At 46.4% G+C, this 19,977-nt stretch overlaps 2 protein-coding genes across 3 annotated transcripts in view; one reads left to right on the forward strand and one right to left on the reverse strand.

Moving 5' to 3' along the window:
- tafa3a (TAFA chemokine like family member 3a) overlaps positions 1–9,829 on the reverse strand; it is a 51,079-nt gene extending 41,250 nt beyond the window's left edge. The window contains exon 1 of the mRNA XM_061292117.1: positions 9,333–9,829. The gene's annotated coding sequence lies outside the window, so the exon portion shown is untranslated. The remainder of the gene's footprint in view (positions 1–9,332) is intronic.
- ppm1j (protein phosphatase, Mg2+/Mn2+ dependent, 1J) lies at positions 693–18,173 on the forward strand. 2 transcript variants are annotated; one of them, XM_061292116.1, is made up of 11 exons: positions 693–848; positions 12,705–13,021; positions 14,183–14,297; positions 14,794–15,120; positions 15,237–15,349; positions 15,619–15,703; positions 15,867–15,985; positions 16,133–16,196; positions 16,352–16,459; positions 16,806–16,957; positions 17,174–18,173. In XM_061292116.1, the coding sequence occupies exons 2-11, from the start codon at positions 12,714–12,716 to the stop codon at positions 17,319–17,321; spliced, it is 1,539 nt and encodes a 512-aa protein (XP_061148100.1). In that variant the 5' UTR covers positions 693–848; positions 12,705–12,713; the 3' UTR covers positions 17,322–18,173. The 2 variants fall into 2 exon arrangements, with proteins under 2 accessions (XP_061148100.1, XP_061148099.1); XM_061292115.1 differs by lacking the exon at positions 693–848 and having other exon boundaries at positions 12,553–13,021.
- Positions 18,174–19,977: the final 1,804 nt, after the last annotated feature.

Raw genomic sequence — 19,977 nt, forward strand, 5'->3', positions numbered from 1 at the left:
AAAGCAAAAAATTATTCCGTTGTCAAGTTGAGTAAACACAGGCAGTAAAAATGGCTTTCCGCCGAGTGTCAAAGACGACACACGGGAAGTCCAGCCAAGCAGACGCAGAGAAGTGAGATAATAAAGGAAGAAAAATGCTGCGTTCAGGTTCACAGCGACCAAAAAAGAACCTCACTTCCCCTTGTTAGCGCTTCCACCTGCGATTTGGCAGCGCCACGGTATCAGCACATAACTAACGAGACTCTGTTTGGGCTGCTCTTCCCTCCCTCATATTTTTGTTGCATTATTATTATTTCACATCACGATCATGCAAAGAAATGGCAAAATCATTTGATTGCAATTCATTGTGCGATTGGAAAATGCAGAACACACACACATCTACTGGCACAAAGATGGGGGAAACTGGATTCTTTTTTTAAGTATTGTCAGCAAACTCTCTTTACTTTCCCCTTCGAGAGATGATGTCACTCGGCACTGCTAATAATAACGTTTGAACACGCTTTCTCAGGGCTGAAGTGCAAGTCAGGAAAGTGGATGAGGAAATCTCCTGTATTTCAAGTTCAGATCAATACAACTTTTTTTTGTTTCTTTGATATTTTAAGAAAGTGAAAGAGGAGGCTGCACGTCCACAACTCGTGTGTGAGTTATTCCTGTGGGGGCAAGAGCGGCAAACAGAGCCACATACACTCATTATTTTTAGTCCTGTTTGCTCTGGGCTCCGCTCCGAATTGCCCTCTTCCTCTTCCTCCTCCTCCTCCTCCTCCTCTTCTTCTCAATCTCATCTTCTTCTTCCCGAGAATAAAGATCATCAGTAGCAAAGAAAGAAATGGACTAGAGGAGGAGACCAGGTACGTATAAAATATAAATTCATTCATTTAAAATATGATGGACAGTTACTTGGTTTGGCTAAATGTTCACAAAGTGCAGGAAATGGCACACGTTAGCTGAAAGACTTTCCACATTTAAACTGAGGCCTCCATTAGAATTGCTCTTTGTCTTAATGGTATATGTAACGTCTTCATATATTTTTAGAGGTTGAAGTCAACAGGAGCATATGGATTTCCGCGGCACTCGATCACCATTTCACACACTAGGTGACGACCGAACGTAACGAATCGAGCCGGGAAACGCCGCGCATTCCACGTACGTGATCAGTCCTTCATAACGATAGAAAAGTCAAAGATTCAATGACTCTGCGGTTATAGCAACATTTTGGGTCCTTGTCAAGAAGGTTCATGTGAACTGCTAGCACTGCTGTTGGAGATCTGATGGTAGCGCTACGGGACTGGAGCTGATTTAGCATGTGAAAGCCAGGAGAGGAGAGCCAGAGAGCATGCTTATGATCTATCATGCTGGGCCACCTGCTTTCTCCAAAAGAAGAACACTCAAATGCCACACAGCTGCTGCGCTCAGCCAAGCGTGAAAAACAACACTGCAGCACAAAAGACCACATCCGCTCGCTGCCTGTATAAATACATACACAATATATCTGCACAAACGTATAGCGCATTTGGACATAATCAGGTATATACATATATACGTACACATATATATATTGTAAAACCGCTGTGAGGATTCTTAAGTGTGAGGCGACATGTTTTTCTTCACAGTACGATGCTGTCACATTTGTGTTTTGGCCAAGGACGATAAAGCACATGCTCTTAATGACTTATTAACGCACAACAACGTACATGCACGTGCGGAGATATCTGTCCTACTTCCACCAACAGCCCGAGCTAGTCGTCGACATACCCAGATTGTCTCGATTCGTTAGTGAAATGTCAACAACAAATACAAAAGAAATAATGAGAGGAAATATCGGAGAAGAACGTTTCCAAAGAGCCAAGATTCCTCTCCCCAAATCATTTCTTTCTTTGAAGGATGAATAGTTGCTATTCTGTTGAAGTTGACAGCTGCCATCAGGCATCACAGTTCATTAGCAGTGAGCCAGAACCCTTTCATTTTCATGTTCTACTCCTCCTACTCGCTTCAACCCTGACCGCTGATGTCCTGTCACAATTGGAGAACACGCTCTTCGGGGGGAGAAGGGCCTCCGCAGAATGTGCCGCTTCACGTAACCGACCCTTCACTCCTACTTCAGCCCAGGGGCTCTCCGGGTTGGGCAACATATGCCATATTTTAATCCAGAAGTGCCCTCTGTCAAATCATTAAAGCTGCGCAGAAGCCACTTCTGTCAAGTTCTCCCCCGTTCCCGTCAGTCTCTGGCCCAACGTGGACTTAATGGAGCCACGAAAAAAGAATGTCTTTGCCTGCTTCTTGTGAACATGAAGAGCTCAGATGAAGCGAGGCGTTTATTGAGCGATTGCTGACGGCTCAGCCATGACGGAGGTAGACTAATGGACGGACTTCTGACAATAGCTGTGACGTACGTCGTTATGATGTCAATGATAATATCAAAATATTCTGAATTTTTAGTCGTACAATGTGCATTGTATTTGTTACACATGCTGTAGCCATTGATTCGGCAACTTTGCAATGTTTGGCCTCTTCGGGGATCCTTAGAAGAAAGATGGCGGTGAGACATATCAGCGTATTACATGAACATATTTTGTTTACGCGTCGTAAGGTACAATGCTAACGCGCTAACATTTGGCATGCCAACATACAGTGGGATTGCAACATGCTAAGACGGCACATTACAGGGCTGTTTGAAATATTTGGATTCTTTGGACTCTGCAGCATGACCTTTCTCCGGTGCCTTTTTCCTCACAAGGCAAAGGGAAATCATCAGCTCGAGTCGCGAAATAATAAAAGGGGGGAGAGGAAAAGTGATTGATCGCAGCGTCCTAACAGGATCTGGTATGACCCAGCAGATCCATAGCCGCGCTCTTGGTTTGATTCTGCGTTTTCTCTTTGGCTCGCTTTGCTGCCACTTTGTCAGCGGGTGTTGGACACAAAATAATTGCTTCTATATTTCCTCCATTGATTTCTGGCACAGGGCCGCCTGTGCTAAAACCCTCGCTCGCACACACACACACACAGCCAGTCCGCCGCCATAGCAGCAGTAAACATATTTACAACTGGGCCTTTTGTTGATTCCACAGCTCGTTATTAAGAACATGTCATAAAGAGCTCTTAAATGAAGCGCGGCGTTGCGGAGTTCAACACGCCGAAAGATAAAAGGGCTGAAAAAGCAGGGTCGGGAGATTCAAAGACTCCATCAAATACCCGCTTGCGTACACTATGCCGATGAAGGCGCCTTTAAATTCTCCATTGCTTTAATTGTTTTTATTGAGGTCGTAAGTTAAAAGCATTGACAGACTCCCAGTGAGAGTTTGCTGCAGGTCAATTTTCAGGAAGAAAATCGCACATTGGCCCCTTGTCATCTTTTTTCCCCAATGAGAGTTGCAGCTCTTAATTACGCCACTCTTCATCCTCCTTTAGCCTGGCCCCCGTGGCATGCCATAGCTATAATGAAGCAGCCCTCCCTCCCTCCCTCCCTCGCTCTATCATTTCCCATTCTGCTCTTCTAGTGGGTTGTCCTCCAGATGAGCAACACAGCACACATAACCATTTGGCCAACGACAACGGTGAGCCTCCTTCCCCGAAGCAGATGTCAGATTTGATATTTTCCATCATCACCTCCAACCATTTTCAAACCAGGGCGCCGAGATAAAATGTCACCACAGGAAAATCGCGCGGGATAATTAGGTCCGAAACTGGACTTGGATAACTGACAGAAAAGTGGTGGTAGTGGCAGCAGGTCATACACATCCATTCATGAATAACCCCGAGTGACATTTCATCATTTCTAGTTCATTCCTCTCAATTCCAATGAAATCTTGTCTGAAGCATCCAACTTTTATTGCCCTAAATCTGCCATGGCCTCAGTGTAACATAGTATGCAATTAGTGAGCACAAAAGGTGTCCGTGCAGACACACCCGCCAGCGGCAGGATGCCCGGGGGCAGGGCCGCTGAGATGAATTATTAAATATTTGTAAATGAATTAATGCCTGGGGGGGAGGGGGAGGGGGGGCACCTGTGAACACAAGCAGAATTTTATATCTGCAGTCACAAGGAAGGAAGGAAGGAAGGAAGGAAGGAAGGAAGTCCAGTTTATTTAGCAGCTCATACTTATGATGTGACGACAATCGGTTACCCGATTTTCCTTTTTTGCAAACAATTGAGCGACCTCAAAGTGTTTGCGAGAGGCGCATGCAAAGCAGAGAGGAAAGGTGAGAAGGGGGCGAGGTGCATGTGGAGCGCTTCCCCTGAGTTGCCTTCCCTTTTATTTCCTTGCACCGGCGTCCAAAGCCCAGGAGAAATTAATCCCGCCGCACGACTGCTGCCGGTGATATTGTCGGTGAGGGACCTTGCGAATGTGTGTGCGGAGACAGTCAGAGAAAACAGCAAGGTCAGGAGAAGTAAATTGTTTTTACCCAGGCGAGGCGTTTAATTCTGCTTTATATGTGAAAAGCGCTAAAGCGGCATGCTGCTCTGAAAAAGAACCAGCGTGCCCGTCATCTTAATGAAGTGCTGGCAAATTGCTCCGACAGCAATACAATTAGGATCGAATAGTGACCGAGGACAGTTCTTTGCTAAACTGTCGCTCCCATTTGGAGGGGCATTTAGGATTTGGAGCTTTGAAATCATATCAATCCATGATATTGCCATTAAGGTCAATCGATGAAAGTCACGCAAGGGTCACCGACGCTGGCGACGGACGGCTTCTTTCACAGCGTCGACATTGGCACTCAAATGGCGGACGACGACTACGAGAATCGGTTGAGATGCAGCGTGGCGGTTCTGGTTCTACGCTTCTGCTTTGAAGTGCCTCCTGAAACCAGTTGGGAGAAGGAGCTGCTCACTGATTCGGAAAGAGATTCTTATCGGGTGGCAAAATAGCAAAACAAAAGTCGTCGGTGGAATGCAGACCGCTGCAAGAACGTCACTATAGCCACCTCACACATTCAACCTCGCTCTCGCTCTATCTGTCTGTCTCTCACTCCCACTCTCTCGCTCTATCGGTCTCTCTCTCTCTCTCTCTCTCCCCGGACACACGCAGCGTCTCAGACGTAGCTGCAACCAGCAGACAGGCATGGTGCAAATTAGGCTGAATAAATAAGAGATGGAGTTGCGCCTTCCTTCGTCTCCGAGTCTAATCTCCGAGGTAGGCGGTAGAAACAGCTTGCCACATCAGGTCGCATGAGCGAGCGAGCGAGGGAGCGAGCGAGCGAGGGGGACACCGCTGGCTTCCAGGAAACCAATTTGTTTGTTTATTGTCTTCATGTTTTTTTTGTCTGCGGTTACACTTCATCGCGCCCGGCCGGGCCCATTGTGGACATGCTCGCCTTAAATGGCATCAATAAAACACGCTGTGTGCTCTGCCTCCTCCGACAGGAAGCGCCACAAGGCTGCTTTTGGCGGCGCCGGGCCTTCCCACACCCCCTTAAAAGGCTCCCTGGATTGGCTTTGCCAGCTGAGGTGTGCTTTCCAAACACATTAGCCTTCCGGAACACGTTCCAAAATTGGGCCTAATCATGTCGCTAGGTGGGCCGACTTTTTCTGGTTGGCCGTGAGAGTGACGGCAAAATGGAGAAGGATGTTGCGCTACTGCTGCTGATTCAACAAATGGGCGGGCCGATGTGCAAAGAAAAGCATTGAGACAGACGACTTCATCGTGAAATCGTTCAACGGACTGTTGAGTACATGCGGAATAGAAGAAGAAGCTAGAGGAAAAAGTCAACAAACACCATCCTAATTGGATTCCAGCATCTATTACCGTTTTTTCCCATGTATAATGCGCAAAATTTAACTAATTTATTGTCCTAAAATCTGGGGTGCGCATTATACATGGGTACAATTTTTTTAAAATCTTTTTTTAATCCGGATATGATACGAAGGCCGCCATTACAGATGCGCTTTCGTCTCTGCTGTTCACTTCAAACACACTCCATCCGAACTCAATGCTCTCGTATCAGACGCTTGCTAGATCACCTGCTCGTATGCTGTCACAATGTACCCTACACAAATCCGAAACATTTCGAGTTTGCTAGCGCATGCGCAGTGATACTGACCGGCAGAAAAACATCCGGTTGTTCCCAAAGATCTTTTTTTTGAAATAATTTTACGTTAACCGACTTAAGTAGGAGTCAAAATTTGGGTGCGTATTATACATGGGTACAGGCTTTTTTCCAGCATCAACATGCCATTTTTAGGGTGCGTATTATACATGGGGGCGCATTATACATGGAAAAAAACGGTATATTCATCTTGTGTTGATGAAGCGTTGTTTTCGTCTCCCGCTCACCTGCACACACCTGCACACGTGACTCACTATCGATGTGAAAGCGCGAGCCGGCAGAGAACACAAATAAAGCCTGCGGTGGCTCCTCAAAAAGTCCAGACGAGCCTCTTGGTCCTGGCCGTCCTCTTCCTCCTCCTCCTCCTCTTCCTCCTCCTCTCCTGGTGGCTCATGCATTTCAAGCAGGCGCATGCGTTTGTAGCGCCAAGGTTGCTTTTTCAAAAGTGCAAATTGCAATGCCCTGGCTGTCTTTTCTTCCGGAATGCTGAAATGTGTTTGGCGATGCCTGCAGAGATGTTAACCTTGCTGTACTGGTGTGGCTACAGTCATCTCGTCAAATTACAAAACACATTTGCCGCTGTTCATTGTATCTGGAAAATGTCCTTTTCTATCGCAACCGATAGTTCTATAACGGAGGATTTTATCGTAGAGTGGAACTTTAATTGACCCCAAAAGGAAAAGGGCCATGTTCCTTTGATATACCGCCGCTCGAGTGAATTGAAAGAAAAACAAACTCGGTCACGGCTGTATTTATTATCTGTAATCCAATTGTCTAGTGCCAGCGATGTGTCTAAACCTAAGAGACACCTGTAGATGGCAGTGTTGCATCACTTTGACTTAGTGATCGGCACGGATTCTTAGTCGAAGATAAAGATTACGGCACATTGATAATGAAAGATAGAAATGTTCACAAAATATGTACGGTATCAACATACTTCAGCAGAACGGGACAAACAGTCCAGAATAATTTTTTGGAAAGGAGAACATTCGCAAGTAGCTGCTGTTGGCCCCAGCTCACATCACAACACTCACACTGAGCTATAACCAGCCAAAGCGATTCTAGCTCGTGATTGTCACTCACTAGCTGTCACTCTAGCCCCCCCATCTCCACTAATCCCAGGGTGGCCTTTGCTCCGCCTGTCAGCCACGCCAGCCAATAATGCGGCACAATAAAAGCCTCCAGGACAACAGTGGGCCGCAGGCAGCTTCAAGGGCTACTGATGGCGATCTATAAAACAATATAATGGCTCTCCTGTCAGCCAAGGGGTGGGGTGGGGCGGCCAAAAGGCGTGGGGGGGGGGGGGGTTTGAAGGAAAGATCTACGCCTCTTCGGACTCTCTGAGGAGACTTCAATTAATCACTGCTGAATTGCATCAGCCCGCAATAGGCGTGTAAGGTTATTACCATGCGCTCTCCGCAGGATGAAATGCGATGATAGCGCTAATTGAGGGAAGAGCCAGAGAGGACGGGAGGGGAGGGGAGCCGGGGAACAAACAGCTGACCGCACAACAGTTGTCACAAAGGATGAAGGGCAGTTACAGGAACAAGGTGAACACGTGGATGATGGGAGACAGGATCATGCAAATCACAGTCTTGAAGACAATAAAACATAGTCAATGACAAGGCTTCCCATCATCTGGTGCAACGTTGCAAAAAGAATAGGCTCAACTGGCCTTGGTCCCAAAGGCGATGTTTCACCTGCCTGGAGGCAACTGAGAACGTCATCGGAATCCCAAATCCCTGCAAAGTTAGCAGACGGTTGAGTTCATGAACTCTTCAAAGGTGAACTGATCAAAGCGCATTTTTCTGTGTGAACCTTTTTGTAAACGCGCTCATTCTGGGACCAAGGTGAACACATGGATGTAAAGTTAATGCTGCTGTCAGCCACAGCTCACACACAGACACTCGCGCACAGACTGACCAACCAACCAACACCTTGCTTCTTAAAGGCACATCATTAGGACACTAACATTGTATTTACGATACATTTTATGCTTGCAATTTGTTTTTTTGCTATTTAAATATGTTTACAGTGTGATTTCAAAAGGGTTTCATAGGCTTGCATGTGTTTAAAATCTCCTTATAACAAATTGTTGTGGCATAAAATAGCTTAAACCTTGTCATCGCATTATTTATCATCAATCATGATGAATCTTACTATTGCCAATCATGATATGTGAGCTTACCTCAAGAATTGTAAAATAACATAGCATGTTGTAATGTAGCATACTAGCATAAGATGATGCTACATTGTAAAGAAACAGGAAAAAAGAAGGCATTGTTACAGATGACAACAGAACAGAACATCGTGACATCTGCCGGACCTAACGTAATGTGGCATTATCATACCTCATGGGAAGGAAGTATTTGGAAAAAAACTCATCATCTTATATTGTTCTGCATCATAACCTAACAAGATTTAACATAGTTTATTATAACATATTGTATCGCTACTTATCGTAACAAATCGAAATGTATCGTTCGGAACACAACGTGGTATGAAATACTGTGTTTTATTCACTTTGAGGAAATCATTTCAAAAAAGTTGGACCATAGCTTCTCTGCGCTTAAGCTTTTTACCTCCACAGAGGGGGCGGATCCCTCAGCGTGAATAAGTCTTCACTGTATTCGTAAAAGGAGCCGCTGTGTGATGTCATGTTAAATGACGCAGTATGCTCATTTCAAAGGATACCAGTCCCATCACCGGCATGCCGTCCGGAAGTGTGACAAATGTGGACCTGAAGTTTTTTCTGGGAAATCTTTTTCCCCCCCTTCACTCTCTATTTGTTCACGGTCCTCCAGCAGCCATGAAGCATCTCTGAGCAACAACCTCTGCATGGCTTTGTAGATGATGCATAAATGGGATGTCTTCTTGCCCATCATACCTTGTTTGACAAAAGTATCTGCAGCTTTTGAAATTGAGGTGTAAATAGGGGAAGGTGGGTGAGGTGAGGTGAGGTGAGGGGGCTCTTTCTCTCTCTCTTTCCATTTGAGCTGAAGATCACGTATCACGACTTGGGCTCTGCATCCACTCAGCATGGATGGAGTGCAGGCAAGACAGAAGAGTCTTTTCTTGTGCATCCAAATAGAGATGCTGCACAAATGCACCTTTCAAGACAGCCTGCTGCGTATCCACACGATTGAAATCACGATTATCAGAGGACATGTATTGAAGGCTAAATGATATTTCCTATGTGTCCGATCCATCCATCAAAAAGAAAAAAAAAAGAAATAGCACACGCATGAACTTCATTCAAATGCAATTAAGAGCGAGGCACGTCCTACCTGACGTCGTGATGCCAATTAATCCCGAGATTTCATTTATTCTCCATTTTCAACCACAAAGCCCGGCCAGACATCTTCTTGTTGTTCTTGTTGTTGTTGGAGAAAAAGCAATTTCCCCTCGGCTCCAAAAAAACAGAACCTTGGTGTGAAACGATGCACTCAGTTCGTGTTGTTGTGTCGTTCTCCAGACGCGCACAAACAATCCACCGCTCGGTCCAAGTGTGATGGAGGCGAGAGGCAGCTTGAAAGTGATAAAAGTTGCGGCTCCTCAACTTCTCCTCCTCATCTTCTGGTGCTTCCGAGCGTCTTGTGCAAACGCTCAGCCGTCACGCATGCTTTTTGCCATTTGTCATGCAATAGAACAAATGATGGGACAAAAATCCTCCATGGTGTGGACCAGTTGCGGCGGTATTTTCTTTGGAGCTGCGTCTTCCTCTGGTCGGAAGAATGATTTGGACTGGAGGCGTCCGACGGCTGATGACAGACGCCGGAGTCAACACGCTGTACCACGGGAACAGCAACGAGCGCCTGTGCCGTTGTTGTAGCGCCCCCCTGTGGTGACGTCAGGGAGGGAGCTGAGTTGACCTCACCTCAAGGCTTGTTGAGGAGGAGGATGATATGGCAACAGCTTCTCACTGTTTGGGTGAGTGAAGCAGCCTTTCGTCTCCATGAGACGTCACTCTTAATGTCTCCCATTTATTGTCATATATACTGTGGCATCCTCTTTTGCATTAGAACACGTCAGGATGATCTGTGAAAGACTTTGCGGACTTTGATCGGAGGGGAGGGAAACTTTTTGAACTGGGCCTTACGGTCGGTGTATGGGATCCTGACTTTACATGTGGTCATTGACTATTATATGGAGTTCGGACTTTTCAAAGTGTTTCATGCACTAACTGCTATCTGAGACATAAGCAGCGTCCACAGCAACGGAAGCTGCGTGGTCGCTCAACTCTCTCCTCAAGCATTAGCGGCAGGAACTCTTCCCTCCGCTAATTTTGTTATCGTTGGAATTTGATTTTCCAGTTCTCACGCACTGGCTTTTCCCTCGGGTAGCAATGAATCTTATCGTGTCGCATACGCTCTTGACTTTGGCCAACTTTTTCTTTTCATTATTATTATTATTTGTGAGCTGTAATCCTCCTACGAGATGAATCCCCATATGTTGGGAGAATGTCAGGACATTAGCATTGACCCGGCCGTGCTGATATACGCCTACCAATGCTACACACTTCAATCATTGGGGGGTTGCTCTTTTGAATCTATTTCTGTCTGTCATGATATGATCCCCAAAGAACTGCCTATTTCCCTCCTTCCTCTCTGTCACGCGCTCACAGAGCAAAGAGATGACCTCATTCATCTTTGGTGCATTGTGCCGACCCATCTTGTCATTCCCTGACACCGGACTTTGTGACACGGGCGCCGCTCATTAAATCATCTGACAGGATGAGGTCGGCCTTGAGGTGAGGAGTCTCCAGCTGCGCGAGCACAGATACGTAGATAGCGGAAGCCGCCGGCGCTCACTTTTGTGTTTTGAGAGCGAGCGCCCACGACGGACGGATGTGGCAGCCACAGATGAGTCACCGGGTCGCTCTGGTCATTTTGCCGTGAAAATGAAACGGAAAGGCTTTGACCTCATTTGAAGCATTTGCTGTGTTCAGAAGACCTGAAATCCCATCTCCTTCAGTTCTTTTGTGGGTCTTTTTCCCGTTGAAGCTTTCCTCAGCAAAGATGCCACCAAAGACCTCAACGCTTGGAAATGGACTAGAACAAGGGCTCCGTCCAAACATGTCAAAGTGTACAATCTGTCACTCATTTTGGCCTTGTCCAAAAGTAAACGCGGGGTGGACGTCAATTCCAGCGGCTCTGCTTAAAATAACAGCGCACGGCACAGAACTCCCCGTGAACCCTCGCTTGCCTTGGTTGTTGCCAAAGTGTGTTTGAAGACATGTGGGACGGAAGGAAGGAAGGAAGGAAGGAAGGAAGGCCGGCAGGCAGGCAGGCAGGCTACTGTGAGAGGGAAAATAGGAGGCATAATGGCCTCAGGAATGGAGCCAGCCATCAATAATGCAGCGGAAACGCCGCTTAATGCCCTCAGTTAGTCCAACAGGTCCACAGTTCTTCTTCTTCTTCCGCCGCAGACACTCGGCGAGAGGCCGCTACAGGCTAGAGGCTTTATGACTGTGTGTCACCGCGTATTTTGCCGACCTTTGTCCCGCATGAGCCGTTAATGGCTTTTTAGCAATAGAGCCGGAAAAGGAGCAGCCATCTAAAGAGGGTAGACTACCTTGCTGAGGTGGGGTCAGGTGATGGACAACAGCCACAAAACATCTCCAAAAACACAGGACAAACTGTGGCTGGCATCTGAGGATGGAGAAGATGAAGTCAGCTACAAAAAAAAAAACAATGTCAACAATAGAGAAAGCGGTGAGGAATATCAAAAAGACGAAAAACTTGAAGTAAAACAGGTGATGAAGCGACAAAGTGCAAATGAATGACCACAGAAAATAACAAGACGTAGAAGAGAAGTACTTGACGTCCATCTAGTGGACAACTCACAAAAGCGCAAGCTCAATCATGATGTCGTCACTTAGGTTGCAAAACATGAATAATACAAATACTGATGATAACAATACCACGAGAAAACGAAGTAGCTACATGTAAAGTATATATATTGAAATACAAATGAAGTCGATTACATTTCAATGAAAATACCTTGTTTGAATGCACCTTATGTTGTGGCTGATAACAGATGGAATCACAACAGGCTCTTATAATCAAATGGTTGCGTCATAAAAGTACACACACATCCGCTGATATCAGCGTAAAAGATAAACTGACAAATGGATTATGCTCTTAGATAAAGCCCTGTTAGGTCACCTCAACATATAGTTATGTTTGACATTGCACCATCTGACCATATACGTATATACTGTATGTGAAATCAAGGGCGTTGCACCAGCCGAATTTATATGCAAGAACCAGAACTGAATTTCTATTTTAGTTGTTTTATATTTAGCGCCTGGAGATTTTTTTTTTTCCCTAAAAATATTTGCAGTAATATAAAGATTATGTTATAGGCTAGTGACTGGAGACATGTGTACAAAGCTTATATACATTTTGATGTGCTGTGCGTGAAGTGTTTTTTGTTTTTATTTTATTTTTTTATTTGCTGGCAAACGCCGCCTGGTCGTCACATGGGTGCTCAGAGGAGGGGAGGGGGAAAACGAAAAGAAAAGAAAAGAAAAGGAGAGCTCGCTTCCTGAAATGCTCCTCGTCATCGACTGCGTCTTCCGTTCGCCTCCCTAGTGCGAACCCTTTGCTTTCTCTCCTCCTTATTTCATTCTTTTCTTTTGTGTTTGTTGTGCGTAGCACGAATCGATGCCGACGATGATCAGCAAAGTGAAAAGCGCCATGTCCACGCTGGTGGGAGGGATGATGCCCCACGGCCACCATCACGGCCACCAACACCATCATCATCATCATCACAACCATCACGGTGGAGGTGGAGGCAGCGGCGGCGCGGAATCCGGGGGAGCTGACGGCCTGCCGCCGCGCTTCCCCTACGGCCGGCCAGATTTCTTGGAGCTCACCCCGGAGCTGCTGCAGTACTCCACCGAGCACGCATCGCGGCCGGTGCTGACGCTCAAGCGAGGCAGCAGGCTCCCCTGGCACACCGGATACGCCGAGTGAGTGCCTGCCTGCCTGCCTGCCTGCCTGGCGTCCGTTTGGCCTTGTTTTTTCTTATCGTGGCGCTTTCATCACACGCACGCTTAATTTTGACGTTCGCATGTGACAAGTGCTGGTGCAGGGGGATCACCGGATCGCAGAGCACTGCCGCATCTGCAGCAGCCACGAAAACCAAAGGCTGCTGCACTGACTCCTCCTGGTTCCGCTGCAGAGGTTCTTCCCCTCAGCTCCACTCATTAGCTTCTTCTTTCAATGTTTACACTCACACTTTGGGCTATGTAGGGTCTACAATGATGGCATCGGCATCAAGCTCATACCCTCATGTTCTGCTGTGTACAATACCTTGCATAATGACTCGCCCCACTTTCGGAACCATTGCCACATTTTAGGGAAAAAAACAAAAGAAAAAAAATCGATATATATTGCATTTCCGCAAATACAATATGGTAAGAATGCTACACTGTTGGCCAGGTCCAAATAAAACACAAGCAATTGTCAGGCGGGGCTGCAGGTTGGACTAGAGAAAAGTGTCTCTGTTGGTTGCATGCCAAAGTGCCTAGCATGTTTTGGCCTTGACAGCAAAGTTGATATGACTCTCATGAAACCTTTAAGTCTCCCTTAGCTTTCGTCCTAATGTGCAGCATTCCCGCAGTCTGCTTTCAACTGATTAGAAAGAAAGGAAAAAAGGGGGGGGGGGGGGGGGGAATATAATCCAGATTTGTTGGATTTGGCCATTTGGGTCTCTCCCATATCAGGCTCTTCTCTGATGATTGTAATCATCAGCTAAACTCTTTAGAAAGCCAGCAGATGGACATTTGTTTGAACGTTTTTTTTCTTCTCGAGGTCTCGGCTCCTGCTCGTCTCGATGTGTTTAGTTGTCTTGAGTGAATATTCCTAATCCTCTGTCTGTGTGAAGGCAATACATGAATTAGCCAAGTTGCGCAACAGGCTCGAGGTGCAAACGAGATGTCATTCGATTTCAAGCGACAACAGTCAATGATGCACTGATATCGTGTAGTCACAGCAGGCACAGGCTCATAATGAACCCCTTCGCCAGTTCCCCTTGGGACATACGTAACTGCATCCTGTCCCACTTTTTCCCCTTGCTGGGCAAAACATTTTTGGGCTTCTGTTTCATGCTTGTGCCTTTTCCGCACCAGGGTGATCAATGCCGGCAAGAGCATGCTGAACGAGGACCAGGCCTCCTGTGAGAAGGTGTATGTGAGAAAGTCCAGCGGCAAACAGCGCAACTCCACTCTGATGGAGGACAACGGGGTGAGCCAAGGGCAAACTTCACTCATGACATCCGATCAGGAGCCTGAGAGAGGGCTCCTGAGCAAACGACGCTTGCTCATCATTCTTAGTGTACCGTGTTGTCATTTTTGGGCAAAAGTGGTGGGAAGAAAAAAAAAAATCACATTCCCGAGCCCTGCCATGAATAGCAAAACGTAATCGTTTCGAATTTCCTATATCGATAGTTTAAATAGTATATACCATATTTAATGGTATTTGTGAATACATCACAAACTGTGATCCCCAAACTCCGTATCATTTCAAAATTGTGAAGCCCTAAATGGGCAAAAGCGATTTGAAAAACTTGTCTGGAGTGGGTATTCAAATTCACATGTGGAGAAGACTCCCCACTGACAACCCAGGCTAGACTTACTGTAGCTCCTGTCTGACATGTAAAGCTTGTCTTCAAAAGTTCATGATGTCAACAATCTCCAGTAGCTTAATGACATTTTAAAAGTAGTTTTGATCTTTTTTCCAGGATGGCCCAGGGATTCCCCTTTACTTCTGGGGCGTCTTTGATGGACACGCCGGTTCCGGTGCCGCCATCATGGCCTCCAAGTTGCTCCACCGCCTCATCCGGGACCGGCTGGGCGAGATCTTCCACTTGCTGACGGGGGGAGCGCCGCCGCCCATTTGCTTAGCCAAGAACGGCAGCCCCTACCAGGCCGAAGTCAAGAAGGGGGCAGCGCAGGAGTCGGAGGAGCCTGACGCCGTCAGCGATTCGGCGGTGCGCTACCACATGGAGAAGGTCGTCAGCCTGGAGAGCCTGGTGATGGGTGTCATTGAGACTGCCTTCAAGCAGATGGTGAATACACGGCTAACCTTGAGATTTGTTTTTTCTTTGCCTGTGCCATTGAGAGTCGAGTGAAAACTGGATGGTCCTTCTGAGGTTTTTGTTTGTTCACTTTTGCTTTATTTCAGGACGACCTGATCGAAAAGGAGAAAGCGTCCTACGCTATTTCTGGTGGCTGTTGCGCCTTAGCTGCCATACATCTAATGGGCAAACTCTATGTGGCCAATGCTGGAGATAGCAGGTGAGAGAGAGCCCTTTAGTCAAATCTTCAGGGCAGAGTTATTTCCTCTTTATTGATTGCTTGATTGATAAAGTACACTTGTGTAATATTGAGTGGTTAAAGGAGAACATTTTGTCTTTTTGACCCTAAGATTTTCGTACAACTATTTGGTATAATATAGTAGAGGTGTAAATGTATATTTTGATTCCAATTTGGTGGGTTAAAAAAGGCGAGCGTCGAAAATGTGAAAAAAAATGAACATTTTAAGTCAAACTTTGGATGTTCCGCAGGGCTATAATAATCCGGAATAAGGAAATTGTTCCCATGACCAACGAGTTTACACCAGAGTCCGAGAGACAACGGCTACAGTATTTGGTATGGCACCTCCGTTTGGCTTTGTATGTAGAAAGCGTCCATTCACTTTGTACTTGTTGAAGACGGTGAGCTGGTCTCACAGTTTTACTGTCTCCAAGACGGACGGTAATGCTCAATGACTCAAGACAATTTGTCGTCATGAGTGTTGTTGGTCTGTTTGCAGGGTTTCCTGAGGCCTGAGCTCCTGGGCAACGAGTTCACTCACATTGAGTTCCCACGCAGGATCCAGCACTGCGAGCTGGGCAAGACGATGCTATACAGAGACCACACCATGAGTGGCTGGTGAGCCGCTTTTGAATTGGAGCTCGTTTGTTCCGATAACAGCAAGCAACTTCCTTTGCTTCACTTCTGGATATCATTAAGTCTTAAAAGCTGAAGCTGCACTGAAATACAGTGGAATTGATTGATTGGCAATTGTCGCTTGGGCAGGGCATACAAGACAATCGTTGAAGAGGATCTGAAATTTCCGCTCATATATGGAGAAGGTAAAAAGGTAAGTCAATTGGATTCAAAGCACTTTCAGCTCTTTGATGCTTTGCAGGCCTTTTTTGGAAAACTCTTAACAACTGCTCGGCAAAAGTTGAGCATAAAATTACTATGCCCGTATGTGTATGCCGAGCGTAAGTGACGTGTGTGTGTTTTGAACAGGCACGGGTCATGGCAACTATCGGAGTGACTCGCGGGTTGGGGGATCACGACCTGAAGGTGTATAGCTCCAACATTTATATCAAGCCGTTCCTCTCGTGCGTCCCTGAGGTGAGTACACACCTTCAAACATACTGTAAAAAATGTGTATTTTTTTAAAAAAGCGCAATATTTACACCTCGAGTATGCCGTTTAAATTTAAAAACTTGCAACTTGCAGTGTGTAAACAGAATAAATAATAATAATCGGCCAATGTTTGCTCATTTTTAATGATATGAGGTGGAGGACATCTGGGTTGAAATGTGAAGGATGGCTTACCCTGATGAGCCACTTTGTTTTCTTGTTCTGGTCATCATCTTGCTTTGTGATGATAATACTGTGAAGGCTCATATCCATTTGTAATGTTCATGTAGTATATCATAAATACATGTGAATGAATTCACTACGGCACACACAGGTGCAGGTCTACAACTTTGATGACAACAAACACGGCCCGGACGACGTCCTTGTCATGGGCACGGATGGACTGTGGGACGTAACCACGGACAGGGAGGTGGCAGACGCCGTCTCGGCCTACCTGGCGTCTTGCGATCCTTCTGATCCCACGAGGTATACCTTGCGCGCCTTTCAAAATTGGCTCAACAAGAGCTCAGATCTACCAATGATGTGGAGTTTGTTCGGATTAAAGCAACAGCCGTTTTTTCGTTGACCGCGCTCCTTCTCCTAATGTGTTCTCTCGAAACTCACGATATGTGACTCTTCTTTCCCATGTGCAGGGAGGGCATGCCAGTTATTTATCGAGGTGGATGTGCGTGTTTTCTGCAGGTACACACTGGCAGCGCAGGACCTGCTGATGCGCTCCAGAGGAGTTCTGAAGGAGCGCGGCTGGCGGCTTCCCAACGACAGGCTGGGCTCGGGCGACGACATCACCGTGTTTGTTGTCCCGCTGGCGGGATATGAGGCAGAGACATGAGACCTCACCAAAAAAAAAAAGAATCGCGACACCACCCATCCCCTCCGCAGAAGAAGACTCGAGTTGAGCAGCACTTTGATGGACTCCTCAACCCTTGGACCCTCCAACTCCTGAGGAAATTTTCCAGTGGTGTCGCCGATGGTTGCCGGTGAGATTGAACCCTAACCCTTGCATCTACTTTCTCCTAGCGTTCAAGGCTGGGCAGCTAATTGAAAACCTCAGCATGGACTGCGCGTCTATCTATCTAGCTCCACACCACTCGCAGATGAGAAGTGATTCCCTGTTTGTATAAACGAGCCTCTTTGTAGCGTCAAGATTGTGAGGAAACCAAAGAGATGCCTTGGTGGCACCGGGATGGAATGAAAACGTGAACAAAGAAGACGCACGGGGTTGAAGTCATTGAACCTCCACCACATAATCATTGTCTGTCTGTATTCTCCTTTGTTGGTGGTGAAGGTAGGGCAGCACTTGAAGTATGTTTGCACATATGACACTGTTCATGTTAAGCATGACCGATCCCAATCATTGTTTTTGGTCTTATTTTAGGTATAGTAGGCTGTGATAAAATTCACGCATATGCCTTATTAAAAGAGGACTAAAGCGTTTGTATTATCACACCGTGTGAGGACGATGACCTTAAATGTACCATATACCTCTCTTTATATATATTTTGTCATTATGATGGTTATTTAGATTCTCCATATATTTCTAAAGAGTACGGAAAACGTTTTATTTTTTACCTTTCTTATCCATAAGTGCTTGTTTAGGAAGGTGGTGTGTGTGTGGTATAGAAGACCGACTAAAATGTGAATGATGTCATTTCCTCTTTAGAAATAAATCACAATTTTCCCATTTGTCTCTTCGGACTCGTATTTATTTCATTTCATCCGGACACATTTGTTACTCCGCTCGCTTTATGTCGGCTTAATATTCTCGAGATGATCAAGATTTCAACCTATTTTCCAGCCCCACGTGTTTTGATCAAGCCCTGCTTTCGCCACAGGAGAAAGACACATCTCAAAGTCAAAGTCAAAGTCAGCTTTATTGTCAATCTCTCCACATGTCACAACACACAAAGAGACCGAAATGACGTTTTTCTCTATCCCACGGTGACGAGACACATAACACGATAGACATACAAGTACGCGACACAATATAAAAACAAGAAGGCAGAAATTCAAACAATCAATAGTAAGAGTGATGAATAAATAATAAATAAACAGATAACACAATAAATAAGAGGAGCAAAACGGAGCCAGCAAGCATAGCGCAAAAGTAAAAAACATCATAAACAAAAAGGCACAAACAATAAATAATAAGAGTCATAATAAATCATAAATAAACAGATAACACAACAAATAAGAGCCAGTGTGCATACAGACAGTACAGACAGTAAAAGTACAAGACGCTACGCAGAACGGGGGAGCGAGTTCAGGATCCTAACAGCCTGGAGTATGAAGCTGTTTGAGAGTCTGGTGGTGCGGGAGGGAGCGCAGGCTTCTGTACCTCTTCCCAGAGGGCAGAAGCTCGAACAAAGAGTGAGCGGGGTGACACGCATCACTCACAATCGTGGTCGCCTTGCGGGTGAGATGGGAGGTGTAAATGTCCTTCAAGGAGGGGAGCGAAGCACCAGCAATCTTACCAGCCGTGTTCACTATGCGCTGCAGGGCCTTCAAGTTGTAGTCAGTGCAGCCGCCACCCCAAACAGCAATACAGCTGGAGAGAGAGGACGCTCGCTCTCAATGGTGCCGCGGTAAAATGCAGTCATGACGGCCGGAGGAGCGCTCGCCCGCTCGCCTGAGTTTCCGCAGGAAGTACAGGCGGCGCTGAGCTTTCTTTGCCAGTGATGCGGTGTTGGTGGACCAGGAGAGATCCTCACTGATGTGCACCCCCAGGAACTTGGCGCTGCTCACTCTCTCCACCACAGCACCGTCGATGGTCAGCGGCAGGTGTTGGGTGTGACCCTTCCGGAAGTCCACAACAATCTCCTTGGTCTTGTCGACGTTCAGCAGGAGGTTGTTGTCCCTGCACCACGTGGTCAGAAGGTCAACCTCCAGCCTGTATTGAGTCTCGTCTCCCTTGGTGATGAGACCCACCAGAGTCGTGTCGTCAGCAAACTTCACGATACGGTTGTCGCTGTAGGTTGCAGTGCGGTCATGCGTCAGGAGGGTGAAGAGCAGCGGACTGAGCACGCAGCCTTGGGGGGCCCCCGTGCTCAGCGTGATGCTGCTTGCGGAGATTCTGGAAGTGTGACTGAAATTTTTGCATCATCATTTGTTTTGGGGACATTTTTGGAGGTAGGTGGTAGAGTACTGTGAGATGTTGAAAATGTGTGGTTGGGAAAACTGCTCGAGTTATTAATGATTTCTACGATAACATTTAAAGCACACCCAATACGTGTAATTGTGAACAACAGCGGTTTGATTAAATTAAAGAAACAAGTGCACCATTCAGTGTGCCGTTGCTGACAATGGATCATAGTTGGTGGGCCATGGTGAAGATTCCAACTTGAGCCCAGCACCTCCTGTTGCACCCACCGGTAGTGCTGTTCTCCTTTGCAGATGATGTCATTTTCCACCAGTGAGGGGAGGCATGCGAATGACTCCATGCAGCAGCAGTTTCAATCACCGATGCGCTGTATTTCCCGGAAACTAAG

This window comes from Syngnathus typhle, linkage group LG11 (assembly GCF_033458585.1).
Source record: "Syngnathus typhle isolate RoL2023-S1 ecotype Sweden linkage group LG11, RoL_Styp_1.0, whole genome shotgun sequence".
In the NCBI taxonomy this organism is placed as follows: Eukaryota; Metazoa; Chordata; class Actinopteri; order Syngnathiformes; family Syngnathidae; genus Syngnathus; species Syngnathus typhle.

Excerpts from the sequence above, each read along its gene's own strand:
- ppm1j (XM_061292116.1), top strand. The coding sequence starts at position 12,714 with ATGCCGACGATGATCAGCAAAGTGAAAAGCGCCATGTCCACGCTGGTG. Across the intron at positions 16,197-16,351 it reads TATATGGAGAAGGTAAAAAG|GCACGGGTCATGGCAACTAT; the intron begins GTAAGTCAATTG and ends TGTTTTGAACAG. Across the intron at positions 16,460-16,805 it reads TCCTCTCGTGCGTCCCTGAG|GTGCAGGTCTACAACTTTGA; the intron begins GTGAGTACACAC and ends CGGCACACACAG.